The sequence below is a fragment of the Equus quagga genome, chromosome 12 (genome assembly GCF_021613505.1).
Source record: "Equus quagga isolate Etosha38 chromosome 12, UCLA_HA_Equagga_1.0, whole genome shotgun sequence".
NCBI classification, from domain to species: Eukaryota; Metazoa; Chordata; class Mammalia; order Perissodactyla; family Equidae; genus Equus; species Equus quagga.
The window spans coordinates 18,018,790-18,038,138 of record NC_060278.1 but is presented as its reverse complement, the minus strand read 5'-3'; the positions used below and the strand labels follow the sequence as shown (position 1 = coordinate 18,038,138).

Sequence of the window (19,349 nt, the reverse complement as noted above, 5' to 3'; positions counted from 1 at the left end):
AGCCAAAGATCAACAATCAAGTTCTGCATGTCCAGAATTGAACTTTTCTTAATTCAGAGGAAATACCCAAAAGGCAGAATTATTCCTTGTCCATAAAACTAATTTTCTATCATGACTAATTTCCTTACACAGTAAGCAACATTACTATTTATCAAAAATAAGCACGAAATTTAGTGTTATCTTAGACTCTTCACAAACCTTTATGCCACATATTTAAGATACTATGAAATTCTTACTAGACTAACACGAATCTAGAACCCAGGCTCCAGCCGTGATCCTCTATTCGCAGCTTTGGTCTAAGCCTTCATCCGTAATTGTGTTCACTCAGACAAACCTTATTAGAAAATAAGTTTCCAAGTATCCCTTTTTACCATCTTGAATCCTTTTTAAGAAGTTGTGGGGTATAAATGTTAAATACAATTTAAAATGCTGTTTCTCTGTGGAAACAAATTTTTGTAAGAAATGTACTAATTGACCTTCACCCTAATCATTCCATCCTTACCCTGTAGGAGTTAAGAATCAGAGTAGTTCTTATCCACCCAGGAGACTAGATGCCTAAACACCTTAATGTTCAGTTTATATGGGAATATAAATCAAAAGGGAATGGGAATCAAAAGAAGGCAATATATACAAGCCTTTATGTATTTTTCATATATTAAAATAAAAGATAAAATTAAACTATCTGGTATTTTACAAACTAAAATTCCGTAATGCAGTCATTTTCCATTTACCATCCTTAATAGCAACTTTTAGGGTCTCCTTTTCCTGCATTTTCAGTATTTTGCAGATAATATGCACGTCAAGTGACATGTTTTCGTGCCCTTTCAATGGGCTTTCTGATTTTACAATCCAGCCCTTTACCGCTGGTTACTAGGATTGTGTCTTTTTCTATTATAAACAATGTAGCACCAAATAAGCCTGAGCATGTAATTTCATACATGTACGGTTATATCTGTAGGACAGAGCATCAGAGTAGGATTGCTGGGTCAAAGGAGGAATATATGTGTAATTTAGGTAGATATTGCTAGATTCTTGGGTTTTGTTTGTTCATTTAATCTTTTCTGAACATATTTCTTAAAACTCTTTCCTTTAGATCACTAATACAGCCTTAGCTCTGTAATTAACTTTGTATCAAAGCTAGGATTGCAGTGTTAGCTCTTAGGTTTTGGGGAACAATTACAAACATTGGGGCTACTATTATTATTATTCCTTAGCTTCTTTTATCACTCCGAAACCTTAACTTCAAAAATTTCTACATGTATTCCCCTATAAGCTTTGGCTCCCTTAACTATTTCCAACCTTACTTTTTTCTTTCTTCAATTCTTCCCTTTAGAATGACTTGGAATTTGTGGATGAACACCATAACTGAGTCACGGAAATAATGGCAGAGGAGAAGGCATACAGCGGCAGATGAGGTTGTACGAAAGGGGAAGCGCACAGGGGCTCGAGATGAGGATACTGTCATTTTCTCTATTCACCGTCTGTTGCATTTCAACCTTTGTAACTTAGTGATGAGGAAAAGCTTGAAATGAGTTTTAAAACATTACTTCAAATTTTCCAAATATCATTTAAAAACTATGATCTAAATAGAAGAAAAGGGAATACTGTTTTTCTTGGTCAAAAACCAAAAGAATCTTTTTAGGGGAAGAAGTGGTGGAGAATACAATTGAAGCATTATTTCAGTATTCCTACAAAGTGAAGTTTTGGGAAATCACCACTGTTATAAAGTTGAGGAAACAAGGAAGATTCCAGTTTTAGCCATAGAAAAAGGTTTACATTGACTTCTCTGGCATTAAAGATTTCAGAAAATATAGGAGCACAAAAAGAATTTAAAGTGAACTACCTGATGCCTTATTTCTAAGTTCCAAGTGCTACAAAAAAAAAAAAAAAAGTACACTACGTTAATGTAGAAAGGAATTAAAGCAGACCGAATGAAAATTTCACTGCATATCTCTTGCCTCTGGTTATGAATATATAACAAACTTCGGCTTTAGAAAATGTTATTCTTCTTTGAATAGGCTATATATGCTCGCCTGATATAGAAAGATGGGTAAAACTCCTGATGTACTCTGGTTTAACAAGTGTTCCTTTCGAGCAGGGTTTGGCAAATTTTTCCTGTAAAGGGCCAGAGAGCAAATATTTTAGGTTTTGCAGGCCCTTACGGTCTCAGCAGCAAGATAACACAATAATACATAAACAAATGAGCATGGCTGTGTTCCAATAAATATTTCACAAAGTTAAGTGGTGGCTTGATTTGGCCTGTGGGCCATAGTTTGCTGACCTATGATTTAGAGAATATATTTTTTTCCCCAAATGCTCTAACACTTATTAAACACTCCTTGTTTTTGACACATCTGGGGATATAAAGCTGTCTTAATCACCTTAATAGGTTTTACAGAAAAGATATTTTGTCTCTCATCTGAAAGAGAAAAGAAGGTAGAGAATTCAGCTAGAAGGAACAGAATCATGAAAGGTAGAGAGATGTGACATAGCAGAGCATGAGGGGAACCGGAAGACTCGAAAAGGACTGAGAATTGTGAGGAAAAAGGAGTAGTTACAAAGGGAAATCAGCTTTGATGGAAGAATGAATTTAACTGTGAACATTTAGAGTTTGGAAGTGATGGTTAACATCCAAGTAGAGCACATGGAGTTACCTTAATGTTTGCACACTATGAACACTTAATGTCTGCCAACGGCACGCTTCTTGCAGGCTGGGAGAACTAGCACGTAAGCACTAGAGCTTAGGGCTGGAGAACCTACCAGGGAACATGCTGAACAGATGAAAGCACGTTAATGCAAAGACGTGGGGATAGACTATTTCCAAAAAAGGAATTCAGATAGCAACTTATTGGGTAAAGTTTAGAGGTGTGAGACAAGTATCTCAAAACCCTGTATGTGAGGAAACAGCAAAAAACCCATATGTGACCTACTTACAGAGAAATTCCTTTTTTCTTCCCAAAATACAACCCAGTAGTACTGGTCAGGCTCCACATAATAAAACCATCAACTATAACTGTCATTATAAATAAAGCAAATTGTGTCTTAAATGATGAAAAACAAATATCTTTGTTTGCTCCTTTGGTCTCTATTTTAATAGCTAATTTGCTAAACTCCTTGGGAATTAACTGTTCTTAATCATACTGCTTATTTTAAGATGTGTTTATACTAGACGGGGGAAAAAAAGGAAAAGAAAAGAAAAAAAAAGATTACAGTAAACTCTAATGAAAACATTCCAAAAGTGTTCATCCCCAAATTAAAACCAGTACAGTCTTCCAAATTGATTATTGGCTTGCTTATTTTGAGTGTTTACAGTGCTTTTTAGATTAGTGTAGAAAACAATCCCTTAAAGCTTGTTTCAATTTAAATGTTTAAATGTTTATAGATGAAATCAGGAAAAGTTACAAAACTACCTTCCATTCCCATTAAAGTGTTTCATGTTAACTCCTTTTAACTTTCTAATTTGTCTTAAAATTCCAACTCTAATTTTTACCAATTTATTTAACTTAAACAATTCTGAACGAAGCTCCTAGTTTAAAGATCTGTGGCAGAATGATCCATGTAACAAATTTGGTAATATATTAATATTAAATATATTTCATATTGGACAGCAAGTTTGAACAGCAAGCAGAGAATTCCATTCAATTGGGAAACATTTCTTTACAATCTTAAGACAAAATATTTTATTCTAATTTTTTGTTGAGGAAGATTCACCCTGAGTTAACATCTGTTGCCAATCCTCCTCTTTTTGCTTGAGGAAGATTGGCCCTAACATCTGCGCCAATATTCCTCTATTTCATATGTGGGATGCCGCCACAGCACAGTTGATGAGTGGTGCAGGTCTGCACCTGGGATCCAAACCCGTGAACCCGGGCTGCCGAAGTGGAGCATGCCAAACTTAACTACTATGCTATGGGGTCGGCCCAACACAAAATATTTTAGTGAGAGAAATATAACTGCTATACTTTTCTCACTGCACATAAAGGAAATGATTTAATTATAAAGAACAAAGTAAAATAGAACTCTCATGTAATAATGGTATAAGTGTGAAGAATAATCTGAAGAACAGAATTCTACCCCTCAGATTTTCCATTTCCAATACCTAATACAGCAATAGCTTTCAGATTACATATTTCTTTTTCCTATATAACCATCCACACACCCATAATGTTTCGAATACTGGTAAGCCCATTAGATAATAGAGAAAGACCTAGCTGTACATTTAAGGTCACAATGTAATGGATGAGAGAAAAATATGCTTATTTCCATGAATATTATTAAAATTATCTGAAGAAAATTACCTTCTAAAATAAAATTCAAACATACATTAACCTCCATCCTCAAAAAACCATTGGATTATATATAAATAAAGAGATTCCAACGATGTAATTCCAAGTTATCCAAGTCAGCAAGGGCACTTGTAAGCATTTTCTCTTTTTCATCCCTAGCTGTAGCACTTAGGAGAAAATTTCAATGTGTATTGCACCTGAAACTCTTTCAAGTACCCCCAACTAGGAAAAGATTGTAAATATAAGAGGCAAATATTTAGTTAGCTATTTAAGCTGTGATTTACCATCACAATTATTTTTTACTCTAAAAGCAGTTCTCTACATTAGCCAAATATAATTAGATGCTTTTATCAGAGGAATGTTAGTGCAAACAATTTCTATTTAGTCAATTTACTGGTCAACAGGGACTGCCAAACAATATAACTTTTAAAATTATCTAGCCTCACCCACTTTCCTTAAAAGTGCTACAGAAGAGAAGGGAAAAAAAAAAAAAGGAAAGCTGTAATGGGACTATCTAATATCCTACAGTCATGAAACAAATACTTCTTCATGTAGCCTTGTCTGTACTATCAATATAATTATTCACTGTTCACCATAAACCTTTTAAAATGTTGTAACATTAGCTATCCTAAACACCTACTGAAATATAAGGGAGGCCTGTGTTCAGTTAGCTGGCTAGGTCTAAGTAGTTCATTACTGAAAAGGTCTTTAAAGTTTATTCATTTCACCTTTCACCATTATCGAGAGCAATCTGCTCCCATGAGTAATCAAAGAACCTCCAAGAGCCTAACATAACCTTCAGAAATGATCACGCATATATAAATTACATTTTAGCTTGCAGATGACATTTTATAGTGCTGCTAAAAGCTCTTCCCCCAAAAAGATAAAGTTAACTGGTATATATATAATTTACCTTTAAGCTTTAAGTAAAATTTCACTTTAAAATCACTTTATGTTTCATATTGACTTCACTATACTTATGAAAATAATTTGGGAACCACTACGAAATAGATTTTGAATCAATTATCAAATGCCCTCAAGTATATATAACGTTCTTCAGTGCCAGTGCTGGAAAGAGAATTCAGTTGACGCCATCAACAGAAAGGAGGTAGGACAGCGGTCTTTTTTCTTACTTTTTCATTATTTCCCAAGCAATGTGCAGAAGTCCCAGGCTCTCTCCACAACAGCGCACTGCTGTGTGGCACTGATTTGTGTCGTATCCAGAGAGAGGTCAGGGTAGGAAGCAGGAAGCAACGCCCTCTAAGGTTCTTTCTCCATAAAAACAAACTCTTTAAGCGTACAAGTGGAAACAAGGCAGTAGGAGAAGTCTCCAATGGATATGATCTACTGTAATCATTACAAGTATTAATATTAATGAATGGAATTCTTTTATCTCCCTCTTACCATAACTGTACAACTCACTTTAACAATCCTTCCAGCCTTTCTTCACTGGTTTCTGCCAGAGAATTCATCCCTAAGGCCTAAGACGTCCACTTTGTGTAATGACCCTCCTGTGCATCTAGAATCACTTTCTGTGTTCTCTCGTTTATAGGAAGAACTGGGCCGAGAAAAGCTGTTAGCTTTTTAACTACTGTATTTCATTAAGAAAACAGCTAACATAAGCCATTACTCTCTAGGCACATGAACACTGACATAATTCAAGAAAAATAGTTATCTGACTTTTTTTAAATGGTAGAAGTTAATACTATACAATCACTTGGGTAAAAATCAGTCTGACAGGTGGCTGGCCCAGTGGCACAGTGGTTAAGTTCACACACTCTGCTTTGGCGGCTTGTGGTTTGCTGGTTTGGATCCCAGGCACAGACCTAGCACCACTTGTCAAGCCATGCTGTGCGGCATCCCACATAAAATAGAGGAAGACTGGCACAGATGTTAGCTCAGGGCCAATCTTCCTCACACACACACAAACACAAAATATCAATCTGATAGTCAAACATTCCTCCTTACTTCTAAGTAAAGACTACATCATTTGAATTAATTTAAACTCTGTTAAATTACCCAGAGACAAAGTAACCTATGGTGATAGATGGTATTATTCTCAATTCCTTCTGGCTCTTGTCTTTGTAAGAGGGTTATACATCACTGCTTGTTGCTATAGGACCTGAAGTGCCTCTCTGTGGGAAGGGTCTGCTTCCTAGCTCCACTGACATCAGGTTTGGCGAGGTGACTTCTTTTGGCCAGAGAAATATAAGCAGAAGTGACATTATGCTAGCTCCTAGAAGAAGCTCTAAGCGCCATCTCTGGCTCTGCCAAGTGTCTCTCTTTTCCCTCTGCCAAAAGTGCACATTCCTTCAGTCCAGCTCTTAGAATGAAAATGCACGCAGAGCACACCAGCAGCCAACATGTAAATTAAGACAGAAAGAAGCTTCACTGTGTGTGTTTGGGGACGGGGGTATGGTGGGAGCGGTGTGCCCCAGTTCTGACAAAAACAGGGTACACTGGGGGCTGGCCCCGTGGCCGAGTGGTTAAGTTTGCGCGCTCCGCAGCAGGTGGCCCAGTGTTTCGTTGGTTCGAATCCTGGGCGCGGACACGGCACTGCTCATCAAACCACGCTGAGGCAGCGTCCCGCATACCACAACTAGAAGGACCCACAACAAAGAATATACAACTATGTACTGGGGGGCTTTGGGGAGAAAAAGGAAAAAAATAAAATCTTTAAAAAAAAAAACAAAAAACCAGGGTACACTGTTTGTAGAGAATTTAAATATAATAAAACTGACTTTGTTGAATTCCTTTTTATTATCATCATATGTAGGCAAATCTAAACAATTTCAGAGGTCAACATCCCTCCTACCTGGGGTGGACTGCTCTCATTGCCCCCTTCTTGAATACTACCATGTAAACTGCTGAAATTTTAGGGTTGTTTGTCACTTCAGGAAGTTGCCAAAAGGAATTAAAACCTAACATTCTGGCAGGGGTTTTCCTTTGCTGTGCCACCTGTGTTCCATTTGCTCTTCCTATTCATACTTGGCCGACTTCTTCCTCTCGTCTCTTCCCTCCTGCTACCCACTGACACTGATTTTAACCATATAAGCTGTATATAAGGGAATCTCCACATATCTAGACCTCATATATTTCATATGAAAATGAAAGCCTAAAAAGATTACTCAAAGTGCAGTCCGCACAATATAGTAATTTAAGCATGGTGGGCTTGGATTAGTAAAATGCAAAGTGAGGGACACCTCTGCCCCTCCCTCTCAAATCCTACTTCCTTTTCTACTATTTTAAACAAGATTTCACTGTGAAAAATAGTCACAGCACTCACATTCCTAATATTGTTAAGTTTTACTACAGCCTCACAGAGGTTTTTACTCTTCACTAAGAAAACTGTTCTCCTCTGATGAATACGCTACACATTCATGCCTTGGATAGTCACGGCTTTCACATCAAGGTAAGTACACCAACGTAAGTATAGGGAAGATGGTTTGGGAATCAATGATTATTCCAGCTGGTCCTAAGTCTGATCCTAACCTTTGCTTTCATCCGAATATCCTAGCACAACTAGTATGGTTCAGCCATAAAGAACCAATTACTATTCTCCAAATATAGCATGAATTTTCCCATCACACATCTCTTGTCTTTTAGCTTAATCTTTTTTCCAAGCCTAGAACACAGCCCTCATTTCATGTGAGTCTAAAACTTACCACGTTCTTTAATTCAAGTAACATCTCCTCTGCACCCACCTTTTCCCTCTTCTAGTCTCTACTCTTGCCTAGTATAATTTTTTGGTTTTTGTTTTCCTAAGCGCGGAGAAGTAGTGAAAAGCTCAGGAGTCAGAAGATTTGAGTTTGAATCCTGGCTCTAGCACTCACTAGCAAATAACTATGGAGATGTTATTTTTCACTGGCCCCAGACTATGAAATGTAGATGAAAATGGTACTTACTTCAAAGGGTTGCATTGAGGATTAAATGAGGAACGCACGTAAAATGCTTAGCACAGTGCCTGACACACAGAAAACACTCAGCAAATGTAAATAGTCAACTATGACAATGTATCATTAATCTTTGCATTTCAACAGTACTTAGCACAAAGCCTAATGTAGATCTATTAGGTACTGTGGGGAAAAAAGGTAAATTAGGTAGTATCACAGATCACAAGAAGGTAGGAAGTTGGAAGAAATTCTAAGAGCAACAGGGGAGTGAGAAAATCAGTAGTCACAACACAGAAGATGTCAAGGCTGGACCATGAATGCTAAGAAGGATTTTGATCACATTCTGGGCAGAGGATAACATAAACAAAAGCACAGAAAAATAAAATCATAAACTTGTTCACACTATCCTGCATGAATATATAAGACCTTGTGCCCTATTCTGCTATCAACTCTATTTGCTACAATTACTTTCAAAATTATAGACAGACAGCTGGAGGTATGGATTTACCAATGCTGATTCTAATGAAAACTCAGACTCATGACAGGGCACCTTTGGGCCTTTCTATCAACGATATTTTATCTTGTTTGGACTATTATTTGGGTTCTACTGTAACAAAAAATTCTAAGAAACAAATTCAAAGGGAAAGAGGGACCATGTTCAGTAAATAGGCTGACATCACTGACATGATTGAGATAACTGAGAGAAAAAGAAAATTCATAAAAATTATAAACCAGATACAGAAACGGCTGCATGAGGGCATTCAGAATAGTATGAAAGAGTACATAAGGGCAATTAATTTTCACTGTGTTTAAGGAGGTAAGAATATAATATATTTTGAAAGATTTCTGATCAAAATAATAAAAATAAAGTTTTAATATTATGATGGCACAAATCATTGGCATAACCCAATGATAGCTGATAAGGGTTAGCTCCAAAGTGTGCTAAGCAGTTAGGAAAGAGTTTGTGGTTAAAAATTCATAAGCTTTTAATAATTCAAATAATTGAAAATTGTTAGCCCATGTAGACTTCCACCCAAAATTTCCAAGTAGTTCAAATAACAGATTAACTTCAGTATCTTTTGTCTGAAGTCACTTTTTTTATTTTGGAAGATAGGTGTTAAACGTCACATGACAACTTATGATTTAAACTATAAAATTAAATACTTAAGCTGTTAAATCCATTTCCTTTCTGTAATAGATAAGGCATGAAATTTAAAGATGTACACATACTCTAAAATTTACTTAAGATAAATGGATGGAATGATTAAATCACATTAATACAAAGGAAAACTCGACTACAAAATGCCCAACTGTGAATTTCATTGTATTCCAAGTCCCATGATTTTTACCCCAAAATTAAAGATACGTAGAGGTGAATTTTCTTTGTAACAAATAAAGTCTATAAAGCACCACTTTACTTCTTTTCCTTAAAATTGTGTTTATTACACACAGAGCAGTGCATTAATGGCAAAGTAGTACTGTTCAGTTTTTAAACACCTAAAGAAAGGGCTCTAACATTTAACTGCAGTAGTCTTCCTAATGTTACACCAAAGAGCCATACACAAAAGGAGCCTGCTCTGTAGAAAGAATTCTATCTAGACTCCCAGTAACAGATACCACTGTAAGAATAGTCAGCTCACGCGGGAACAGTTCAATGTTTTGTTTCTCTTTTGCATTAAATTCAGTTTCTTTATATATCTGCGATTAAAAACAGTAATGTGTTTTCACGTGTTCTTACCTGAAAGGAAAACTGCTTTGTCATAGGAAAGGTCAAAGGTGATACTCTGCACACACATACAAAGAGTCCTTTTATAACCATAAAAGAGTACAAAAAGGGATGTAAAACTCATCTCCCCAACTTCAATAGAAAGTTTGAAATGGGTTACGAAGGAAATTAGTCACTAATCTTCTGAAGATGAAACTAGATGTTATCGGTAGGCCCAATTTTTATATTAGATCAGCAGCTGTCATTCCACACTGAGATTCAAATGCACAATAAAAGCAAAAAAGACAAATTTATTCTGTCTACCATTTTATACAGATAATTCTAATATTATTAAAAGTATTATATTTTCAAATTTAAAGCCCACCTCTTGAATTTGCATTGAAAATTAATTTCATAATTTTAATTCAAGAGGAAATTATGAAAGTGACCCAAATAATTTAATCTTAAAACCCAAATATAAAAAAGGAAGACAAAGAATCAAAGGGTAAAATGATGGTTAGAGAGAAGAAAAGGGTAAGAGGACAAAGGTCATAATATTCTATCAGGTAATATTTGCGCATTTAAAGTATATTAAAATGTCTCAGTATGAAAAGGCCTGACTCCTAAAAGGTGGCAAGATGTAACATATTATAAAACAAATGTTACACAGCCATGTTTTAACAATAAGAGCTATGTTTTCTCTTGAAATTAAGGGAAACAATTAAAAAAAAGATAAGTTTAAATATACGTTCTAAATTCTTTAAGCATCTACTATTGAAAATCATTTCCTTTACCTGTGCAGGAGGTTTGCAAGTTTTCAGCTAATCTCATCAAAAGTACCATGGTTATGATTTCTGAAGACATTGCCCATGCCCACAGGGCATGATCCCTCACAATGTACAGATCTGAAGGTTTTGTTCTGCCATAGCTCAGATGACCTGCGTGGAAAATTCTCCACCCTACTAAATAGAAATTAAGTTTCCTTCTTTGAAGAAGTCCATTTACGTACAGCATTTCACCTCACCCACATCCTCTTATTAGAGAGTTCTGTGGGGCCCCTGCTGCTTGATGATTCTGAGTCCTTATAAGGTCCCTGCAGATAGATTCTGTGCATTCCCCCTCAATATTAAGTATAAAACTCCCATTTATTTAGAATGACTTGCTTCTATTTTTTGCAACCACATTCTCTAAGATACATCAAAGAGTACAATATCGATGTTGTTTCACAGACACACATGGTTTAGTAAGATAAAAAAGATCACTTTATCTCAGATAGAAAAGTAAGATGATTGTTAAATTTAAAAACTTAATAAAGAAGATGGTTATAAACGATTAATCTGAAGATTTACAACCTGTTCATAAAAGTTAATTATTAAATTTATTTTACTGTAGATTTTCAAATAAAACTGAATTGTAAAAAACCTTTTCCAATCCGACAAAACATGTACAATAATTCTCCATGGGTCAGGAAGACAGTTCCAATAAAAGAGAAAAAGGTAAGTTCTGGGCCACTGGACATGTCAAACATCAACTGATAACTTTGAAGTAATTAGTCTGGCACTCAAACTCAAAATTGCACACTTCCATCTCTTTACAGTTCATTACCCAAATTCTCAAAGTAAACCAGCCACTTCAGGAGGAGAAACCAAAACAGACAGTTAAGAAGTTATTAACCAAATAGAAACAATTTCTTATCCACCCTCAAACCGTGAACATAAATCTTAATTATGTTAGAGTATATGGTATAACAATGTTTATTTATAAATACTCATCAAAGTGTTTATTGACTAATCTGGAGAAAGAGGCTGTATGTGTGTGCATTTCAGTTGATCGGGTAGAAGGGCACAAGTTAGTTCTGTTTTTGTCTCTATATAGGATATTGAATGCATTATAACTGCTAGTTCTTGATTTATAAGCTTAGGGATCTACTGCATTATTATAATCAAAGACAAGTTAGAACTCTTAAGCCCCCTTAAACCCCTTATTAAGTACCAACATGACTACATCACAATCTTTGATGAGATAAATCTTCAGGGTTTCCTGCAATTTATTTATTCAACCAAAATTTACTGAGCACCAACACTGTGGCTGGCACTGTTCTAGGTGTTGGGAGAAAGGAGACAAAACAGTCAAAAAACTTACCTTCATAGAGCGTACTAGTGAGAGAGACAGACAAGAGATAGAACAACAAGTAAAATATATAGTATGTGCCTGGTAACCAGAATATATTAAAAACTCTGACAATTCAGGTACAAAAAGACAGACAACCCAATTCAAAAACAGGCAAAGAAGTTGAATAGACAGTTTTTCAAAGAAAATATACAAATGGCCAAAAAGCACATAAAAAGATGATCAATGTCATTAGTCTCTAGGGAAATGCAGATCAAAACCACAGTGACCACTTAACAACCTCTAGGACAGTTATAATAAAAACAAAAAAGGAAAAGAACAAAAGTTGACAAAGATGTGGAAAACTTGGACCCCTTGTACGTTGCCGGAGGGAATGTAAAATGCTGTAGCTGCTGTAGAGACAGCTTGGCAGCTCCCCAAACAGTGAAACAGAACTGCCATATGACCCAGCAATTCCAGTCCTAGGTTAATACCCCAAAGAACTGAAAACAGGGACTCCAAACAAGTGCTTGTGTGGGAATGCTCACAGCAGCACCATGCACAATAGCCAAAAGGTGGAAACAAACCAAATGTCCACTGATAGGGGGATCAATGAACTGTGTTATATACACTGAATGAAATATCATTCAGCCAAAAAAGGGAATGAAGTACTGATACATGCTACAATGAAGACAAATCTCAAAAACATTATGCTCAATGAAAGAATCCAGAAACAATCCAGTCACATATGGTATGAGTCCACTTATATGAAATAACCCGTGTATGTACATCCATAGAGACTGAAAGCAGATTGGTGGTTGGTGGGGCTCTGGAGAGGAGGAATGGGGAATAACTGCTTAATAAATATGGGGTTTTATTCTGGGAAGAAGAAAATGTTCAGGAACTAGATACAGGTGGTGGCTACACAAAACTGTGAATGCACGAAGTGCCACTAAATTGTTTACCTGCCGTGGTTAACTTTCTTATGTGAATTTTACCTCAATTAAAAACATATATATACATATCTATTTGGAGAGAAAGAGAGAATATTAATGAAAAGAGGGAAGAGAAAGGGGTTGGAATTTTAGAAAAGGTGGCCAGGCAAGGCCTCACTAAGGAGGTGATGTTTGAATAGTGACCTGAAGAAAGCAGGAATCCTTTATACAGACATCTGGGGCAAGAGCATTTTAAGCAAAGGGAATAGCACATGCAAAGGGCCTGCCTCATTTCTGAGGGAGAGGACAGGCGAGTGTGGCCAAGAAAGACAGGAGGGGGAGTGGCAGGAAATGACATTAGAGAGGCAACAAACACGGAGTCGGATGGGGGGAGGTAGGGCCCAGGAGGTTGTTCTAAGGAGTTTGGCTTTTACTCTTAGTGAAAGTGGAGTCAATGCAGGATTTTGAGCAGGAGTGTGACATGAAGTGACTTCCATTTTAACAGGGTCGTTTTAGTTGCTGGAGTGAGAAGATATACAGCACTGTGAAGGGCAACAGCAAGGGCATCTATCACCAAGTCCTGTCAGTTTAACTCAGGAATAAGTCTTTCAAATTTACCCACTTCTATCCATCTCTACCTTATGTAGCTCTATCCAACTCTACCTTTGTAACCCTGGACCAAACTACATTCTTTGCTTACCTGAAATACTACAAAAGTCTTGTTCACCCACTCTCTACATATGTCGGTCTTCCACAATTAGCCAGAATGATTTTTTCAAAATGCAAATTTAATCCTTTCCCCTTCCTTCCTATCTCCCTAAAACTACCACCACCACTGATTTTTAGAAAGTCTAGTGGTTGTCATTACTCTTAGCATAGCGTCGCGTGGCCTGCCTACTTCCACAGCCTCATTTGACACCTTGCTCCCCACCCCCAACTTCTGTGTTCCAGCCCTCCTCTTTCAGCTTGTTCACACCATAGCCCTCTCTCCCCCAGCCGTTTGTTTGCTCTATTTCCTATGTAAGGAATGCTCTTTTCTCTCTCTTCTCCTAGTTTAATCTTACTGATGACTCAGTGCTCATTTTAGACATCAATTCTTCAAGGAAATACTCCTTATCTTCCAAAACCAGGAGAAATTTGTATAGCTTTATAGACCTGTGCTTTGTCAGCATTCATCACAGTTGTAATTTTATAAGTGTGATTCTTTGATTAATGCTGCCCCCCTCCCCCCATTAGAACACACACTTCCATAAGAACAGGAGCTATGTCTACTTTTGCTAACAACTGTATTCACAGCACCCGGCATAATGCCAGAGACATGCTATATGCCCAGTAAATACGTGACAAATGAGTTTCTATATGAATGAAGACAGTGCCAACTATTATCACCTCCAGTGTATAAGTCACATGAAGAATTCTATTACTTTTCCAAGGCATTTTACAATGGGAATTTACAGATTGCCTTGAAAATTGTGACCTTAAAACAAGATTTTTACTTAATCATAATCAGTATAAAGAACTCAGCACATGAAATACATATCTAGGCGAACAAATATACCAGTTTTATAGAAAAAGACATCAACATTTACATTAAGTTGCTGGTGAAAAAAAACCCAACGCTTGTTTGTTTCGTGCCATAGAACATAAAGCGAACAAATCCACCAAAAACAAACAGACCAAAACTCAAAAATAAAAAATAACAAAACCAAATTCACAGCCAAAATCACTTGGTCAATTTTAGAAATATCAAAGAAAGAGTGAGCAAATAATAGATCCTGCTATAATGTAATGAACAGCAAAATTTGCCGTATTTTCTAAATGTCGAAGACTACAAAAATGCTAGTTTATTAAAACAAATTTTAAACCAGACGTAATAAATGTTATCCAATATTACTGATCTCATTTACCATTTACATGATCTTCTGGCTTTATATTATTTTACTTCAAAGGGGAAAATTCTTACTTGCAACTCCTTTTAAAGATAACATGTTCAACCAATCCAAATTCAATTCTTCTAAAATAGACTGAAAAGGAAGTACCCATGCTTTTAAGCGGCTTCAGAGTGAGTCATGAAGAAGTATTTTTAGAAGTTATAAATGTCACTGGAACCCAAGTGTGGAAAATTCATGCAAAGGCTTAATTAAACTGATGAATCCCCTACACTACATGCTGGATTGTATACCAGATCCGGAGAATTCAGAGGTGGGTATCAAACAATAACAATTAGTATAAAATTCAAGAGTTCCAAAAGAGACATAAGGTATGGACATATGAGATTTATCATAGTTGAAGAACCTAAAATCTTACTATAAAATTCTGTATAATCACTTCACGTGTGTGTATATTTTCCTATCATGACTATTAGTAGCATCAGGGATACAAATAAATGAAGACAGACTTAAAAACCTGGTCTGACTTACATGGCATACATTGAGTTTGTTTGGTCAGGCCTATAGCTGGTGTGGGAGCGGTCTGTGTGTTTCTCTCTACACACTTCATGTCACTAACTCAACATTTCGTTGCGTGTGGCTGAGATCTATGGATAAGAAGATGAATGAGAGGAGTCCCTGTCCTGAACAAGGCTCACTTGCCCCAACAAACAGTGTGGGACGTAGGAACTATGCATTGTGTGACAAATGCAGCAGCACAATGGGCCAAGCACTATAAGAACAACAAAGACTACCAGGACAGGTAGGTAAGAAGTGTATACAGTGGTCCTCCATATCTGTGGGTTCTGCATCTGTGGATTCAACCAATCACAGATCGAAAGGCCTACGATGGCCGTGTCTATACTGAACATGTACAGACTTTTTTTCTTTGTCATTATTCTCTAAACCAGACAGTATAACAATTACTTACATAACATTTACATTGTATTAGGCATTATAAGTCATCCAGAGGTAATTTAAAGTATACAGGAAGGTGTGCATGGGTTATATGCAAATACAATGCTGTTTTAGAAAAGTGACCTGAACATCCATGGATTTTGGGATCTGCAGGGTCCGGGAACCAACCCTCTGGGGACACCAGGGATAACTGTGTTTCAGAGAAAGGCGGGTATAATTCACTCCCACGACTCTATCAACATACGTAACATTTAGATGCTCGAATACAAAATGTGTGCAAATTTACACAGCTCAATTGACACTGCTCCTTGATCAACCTTCTGTGAAATCTCTTCTGCTGTTTGAACAAAATCAGTTCTTAAATATCAATCATAAAATTTACGATTTAAAATAGTTTCATCTTTTCTTTTATAGTAAAACTTACACAGTTTCATAGAATTTATTAGTTTTCCTAATGCTAAAGAATAGGGTTGAGACAAAAATAATTAATAATTGGCTTGAAAATACATTTTTGTATGTAAATTGGAACAAATTGTCTTTTCTGGACATTTATATCACTTGAAACAAAAATTAGTCAAATGATGAAATCTTCACTCAGGAATGAGAAGTTATTCAGTTTCTGTAGTTCACATTATGCTTTTAACTTCTTCCCCTCTACTTTAGGAGGGAAATAAACAGCAGAAGCTTTCAGGCTAAATGTAACATCAGTAAGGTCTGTCTGTACTTTTAGAGTTGCACTTTATAGCCTTTCCTCTTTAAGAAAAAGTATCTTGCTCTAAATCCACTAGCTGGACTTTTACCAGCACAATAAAAGTAAATACAGTAACAAATAATGAAATAGATCCACAAAACTTAGCATTGTCAGTTCAGTCTTTGGTACAATTTATATAATTCGTACTTCACACACACACAAATATACATTAACAGGTACAAGCTAAAAAAGCTCATGGAGTAATCAAGAAAGTACATTAGAATTAAGAAACCTCACAAACACAATTATATATTTTCCCCTGTGAGTCCAACATCTAGTAACTCTCTCTAAGCATACCAGAGATGTTGAATAAATGTTTGTAGAATAATGAAAACAATGATGACGACAACGGCTAAGATTTACTGGGCATTTAACCTGTACTAGGTACTGCTAAATGTTTTATATCTAAGCTTGACCACAATTTTAAGAGCTAGGTACTACTATTAATTCCTATTTTAAAGACATAGGAAAAGAGGTTGAATGATGCTAGAAGTGGCAAGACTGGGATTCAAATGAAGGCTGTCTGACTTCAAAGCTAAATCTTAACCAATCAACTGTGGAAAAAGAAATACTATAGTTAAAGACTGGGATTTAGAAACAGTTAGTTGTAAGAATTTTAAAATAACATATTTAAATGCATTTCATCTATTTCAATATTGTAACCACGCAAAAACTGTAGGAAACATTCCATCTTAAAAGAGCACCTGACTTCTAGACCACTGAACTATTAACAGATTTTAAAATATTTTCCTAGGTGATGTAACTAAAATTATTTTATAGCATGTAAATTGGATTTTTATCCTCTCTACAAAAGTGCAATCCAAAGCTTTTAAATTCAATTATTTTCACCATAAAACAAGTAATTTCTGAAAAAAATCAAAAGCCAAAGCTCCAAAGTCAGAAAAGATAAAGAAATTATAACCAAATCACGACAGATTTTATTGAAATGATTCTAAAACTAGAACAGTATAACAACATGTTATTTAGTATTAATTTTTTAGATTTTGGAACAATCCAATTGTTAGTGGGAATACACCAAAGTCTGCACAAAGACCCAAACTAAATATAGACGCATATTACTTGTTTGCCTGACGTCATAAAAACATCCTGCTGTAAGCATACCTTGGCAAAAAATACGGTGAGGTGAGTTTCACTGCCAACAATCCAAATAGGGAATTTTGGAGATTTCAAGTAAGAACCAACCTAGAACAAATGTAGCAAAATAAATAAACAAATGACAATTTTATACTGCCTGTTATATATTTGCCCATGAATATCAGAAGCGTAACTAAAGCGTCTAATTCATATTTAAATGGAATAATGTATTGCATCAGAATGCCTTACCCATAAACGCTGAATGGAAAAACGAATGTTATAAGGACTGTCAGGGCTCAGCTTATATAACACCTTTACATGAGAACAACAACAAGACAGATTTAACACAGCTAAAAATAATTAGTTCAGCCCTAAGAATCATTCTTAATTTTTTTGCTAACATTCCTAGATAGAATGACCACTTCTAGAATTTCAGCTTGTTACCTCAAACCCTAAAACTACAAGCTTGATGATAATTACTTTATAAGGAGAATAATTATAAATTAACAAATGAGTAGACTGAGGAATAAATAAGGGAAAAAACCTTAAGAACATCCTTGTCTTCAAAGAATCTAGGGCAATATAATAATCTCTCTCAAGAAAAAGATACAACCTAAAACGTTTAAAAATATAAAAGAATCTTGTCACTCGACTCTTCATGGTGGAAGGTAAGTTCCAGGTTTTACAATATGAAGTCTCTTTAAAATGTATAAAAAGTCCTAATTATAGCTGCCTTTAAGGTTATATATTTAATCCATAAAAACTACAGTACCAAAAATCTGAGTGTCTCATTCTGTGTGTATAACTGAGAAAATGAAAGCTTCAGCAAATAAAAAATAGACTTATGAAATCCAATCATGTTCACATCAATCAATTCCATACCCTTATGAGGACAAAAGCTTTAACTTAAAAATAACCAACTTTACCAATCAAATTCACTGAATTTTCTTGTCTCACACAGACTGCCTATTACGGAGAAATTCCAAGTGGCTACCTGCAGCGGTCAGAGCCAATTCTTCCCTAACCAGCCAGCAGTCCTGATATGATGCCCCACCTTCAACCACCACCATGGCCTTTTGGAATCTGTGATTATCCCTAGGCGGGAAGTGGAATGTAGGAACTCTTTTGTCTTCACGCATAGAAAAACTGCTATCTTTGTCCTATGATGGGAGGGATGCGTTGGGTACGCTGACGGCAATGGTGAACCAGCAGGGTAGGAAGGATGGTTTGGGGAGAAAAGAGAGAATAAAAGCCAAAGAAAAAAGAAAAGCTCCCATCACAGGCTCAGAGTAGAAGGGATCTGAGAGGGGTGCAGTGCAAGTCCCTCAATATTACATAAGGAAACTGAGAAACACCAGGGATCAGTGCCAGGTCTGAATTCAAACAGCTAAGTAGGATAGCACTAGAGTTAAAACTCAGGTTTGCCGGCTTCTAATCTGGTAGCCTTCCATTATGTCACACTGCCTCTTGTGGGGAAGGTTTAGATGTTTAATTTCTCTTTCAGAAAAAGCATGTGGGTGTGTGTATTTAAATTAAGATTGAAGTAAAAGACAATGATTAAAATTATATAAAGTAGGATGAAAGGATAAATGAATGCTGAACTCATGAATTGTTTTATATAATAACAAAAATAAATAAAGCTGCACAAATAGTGCAACCACTTTGGAAAACAGCTTGACAGTTCCTCAAAAAGTTAAGCACAGAATGACCATATGACCAAGCAATTTCA

The 19,349-nt window shown here is 36.0% G+C and overlaps 1 protein-coding gene across 1 annotated transcript in view; it reads right to left on the bottom strand.

The window, feature by feature from the left end:
* MINDY3 (MINDY lysine 48 deubiquitinase 3) overlaps positions 1-19,349 on the bottom strand; it is an 84,383-nt gene that overhangs the window by 23,500 nt on the left and 41,534 nt on the right. The window contains exon 10 of the mRNA XM_046679741.1: positions 17,648-17,728. Coding sequence (XP_046535697.1) covers positions 17,648-17,728 — 81 coding nt within the window. The remainder of the gene's footprint in view (positions 1-17,647; positions 17,729-19,349) is intronic.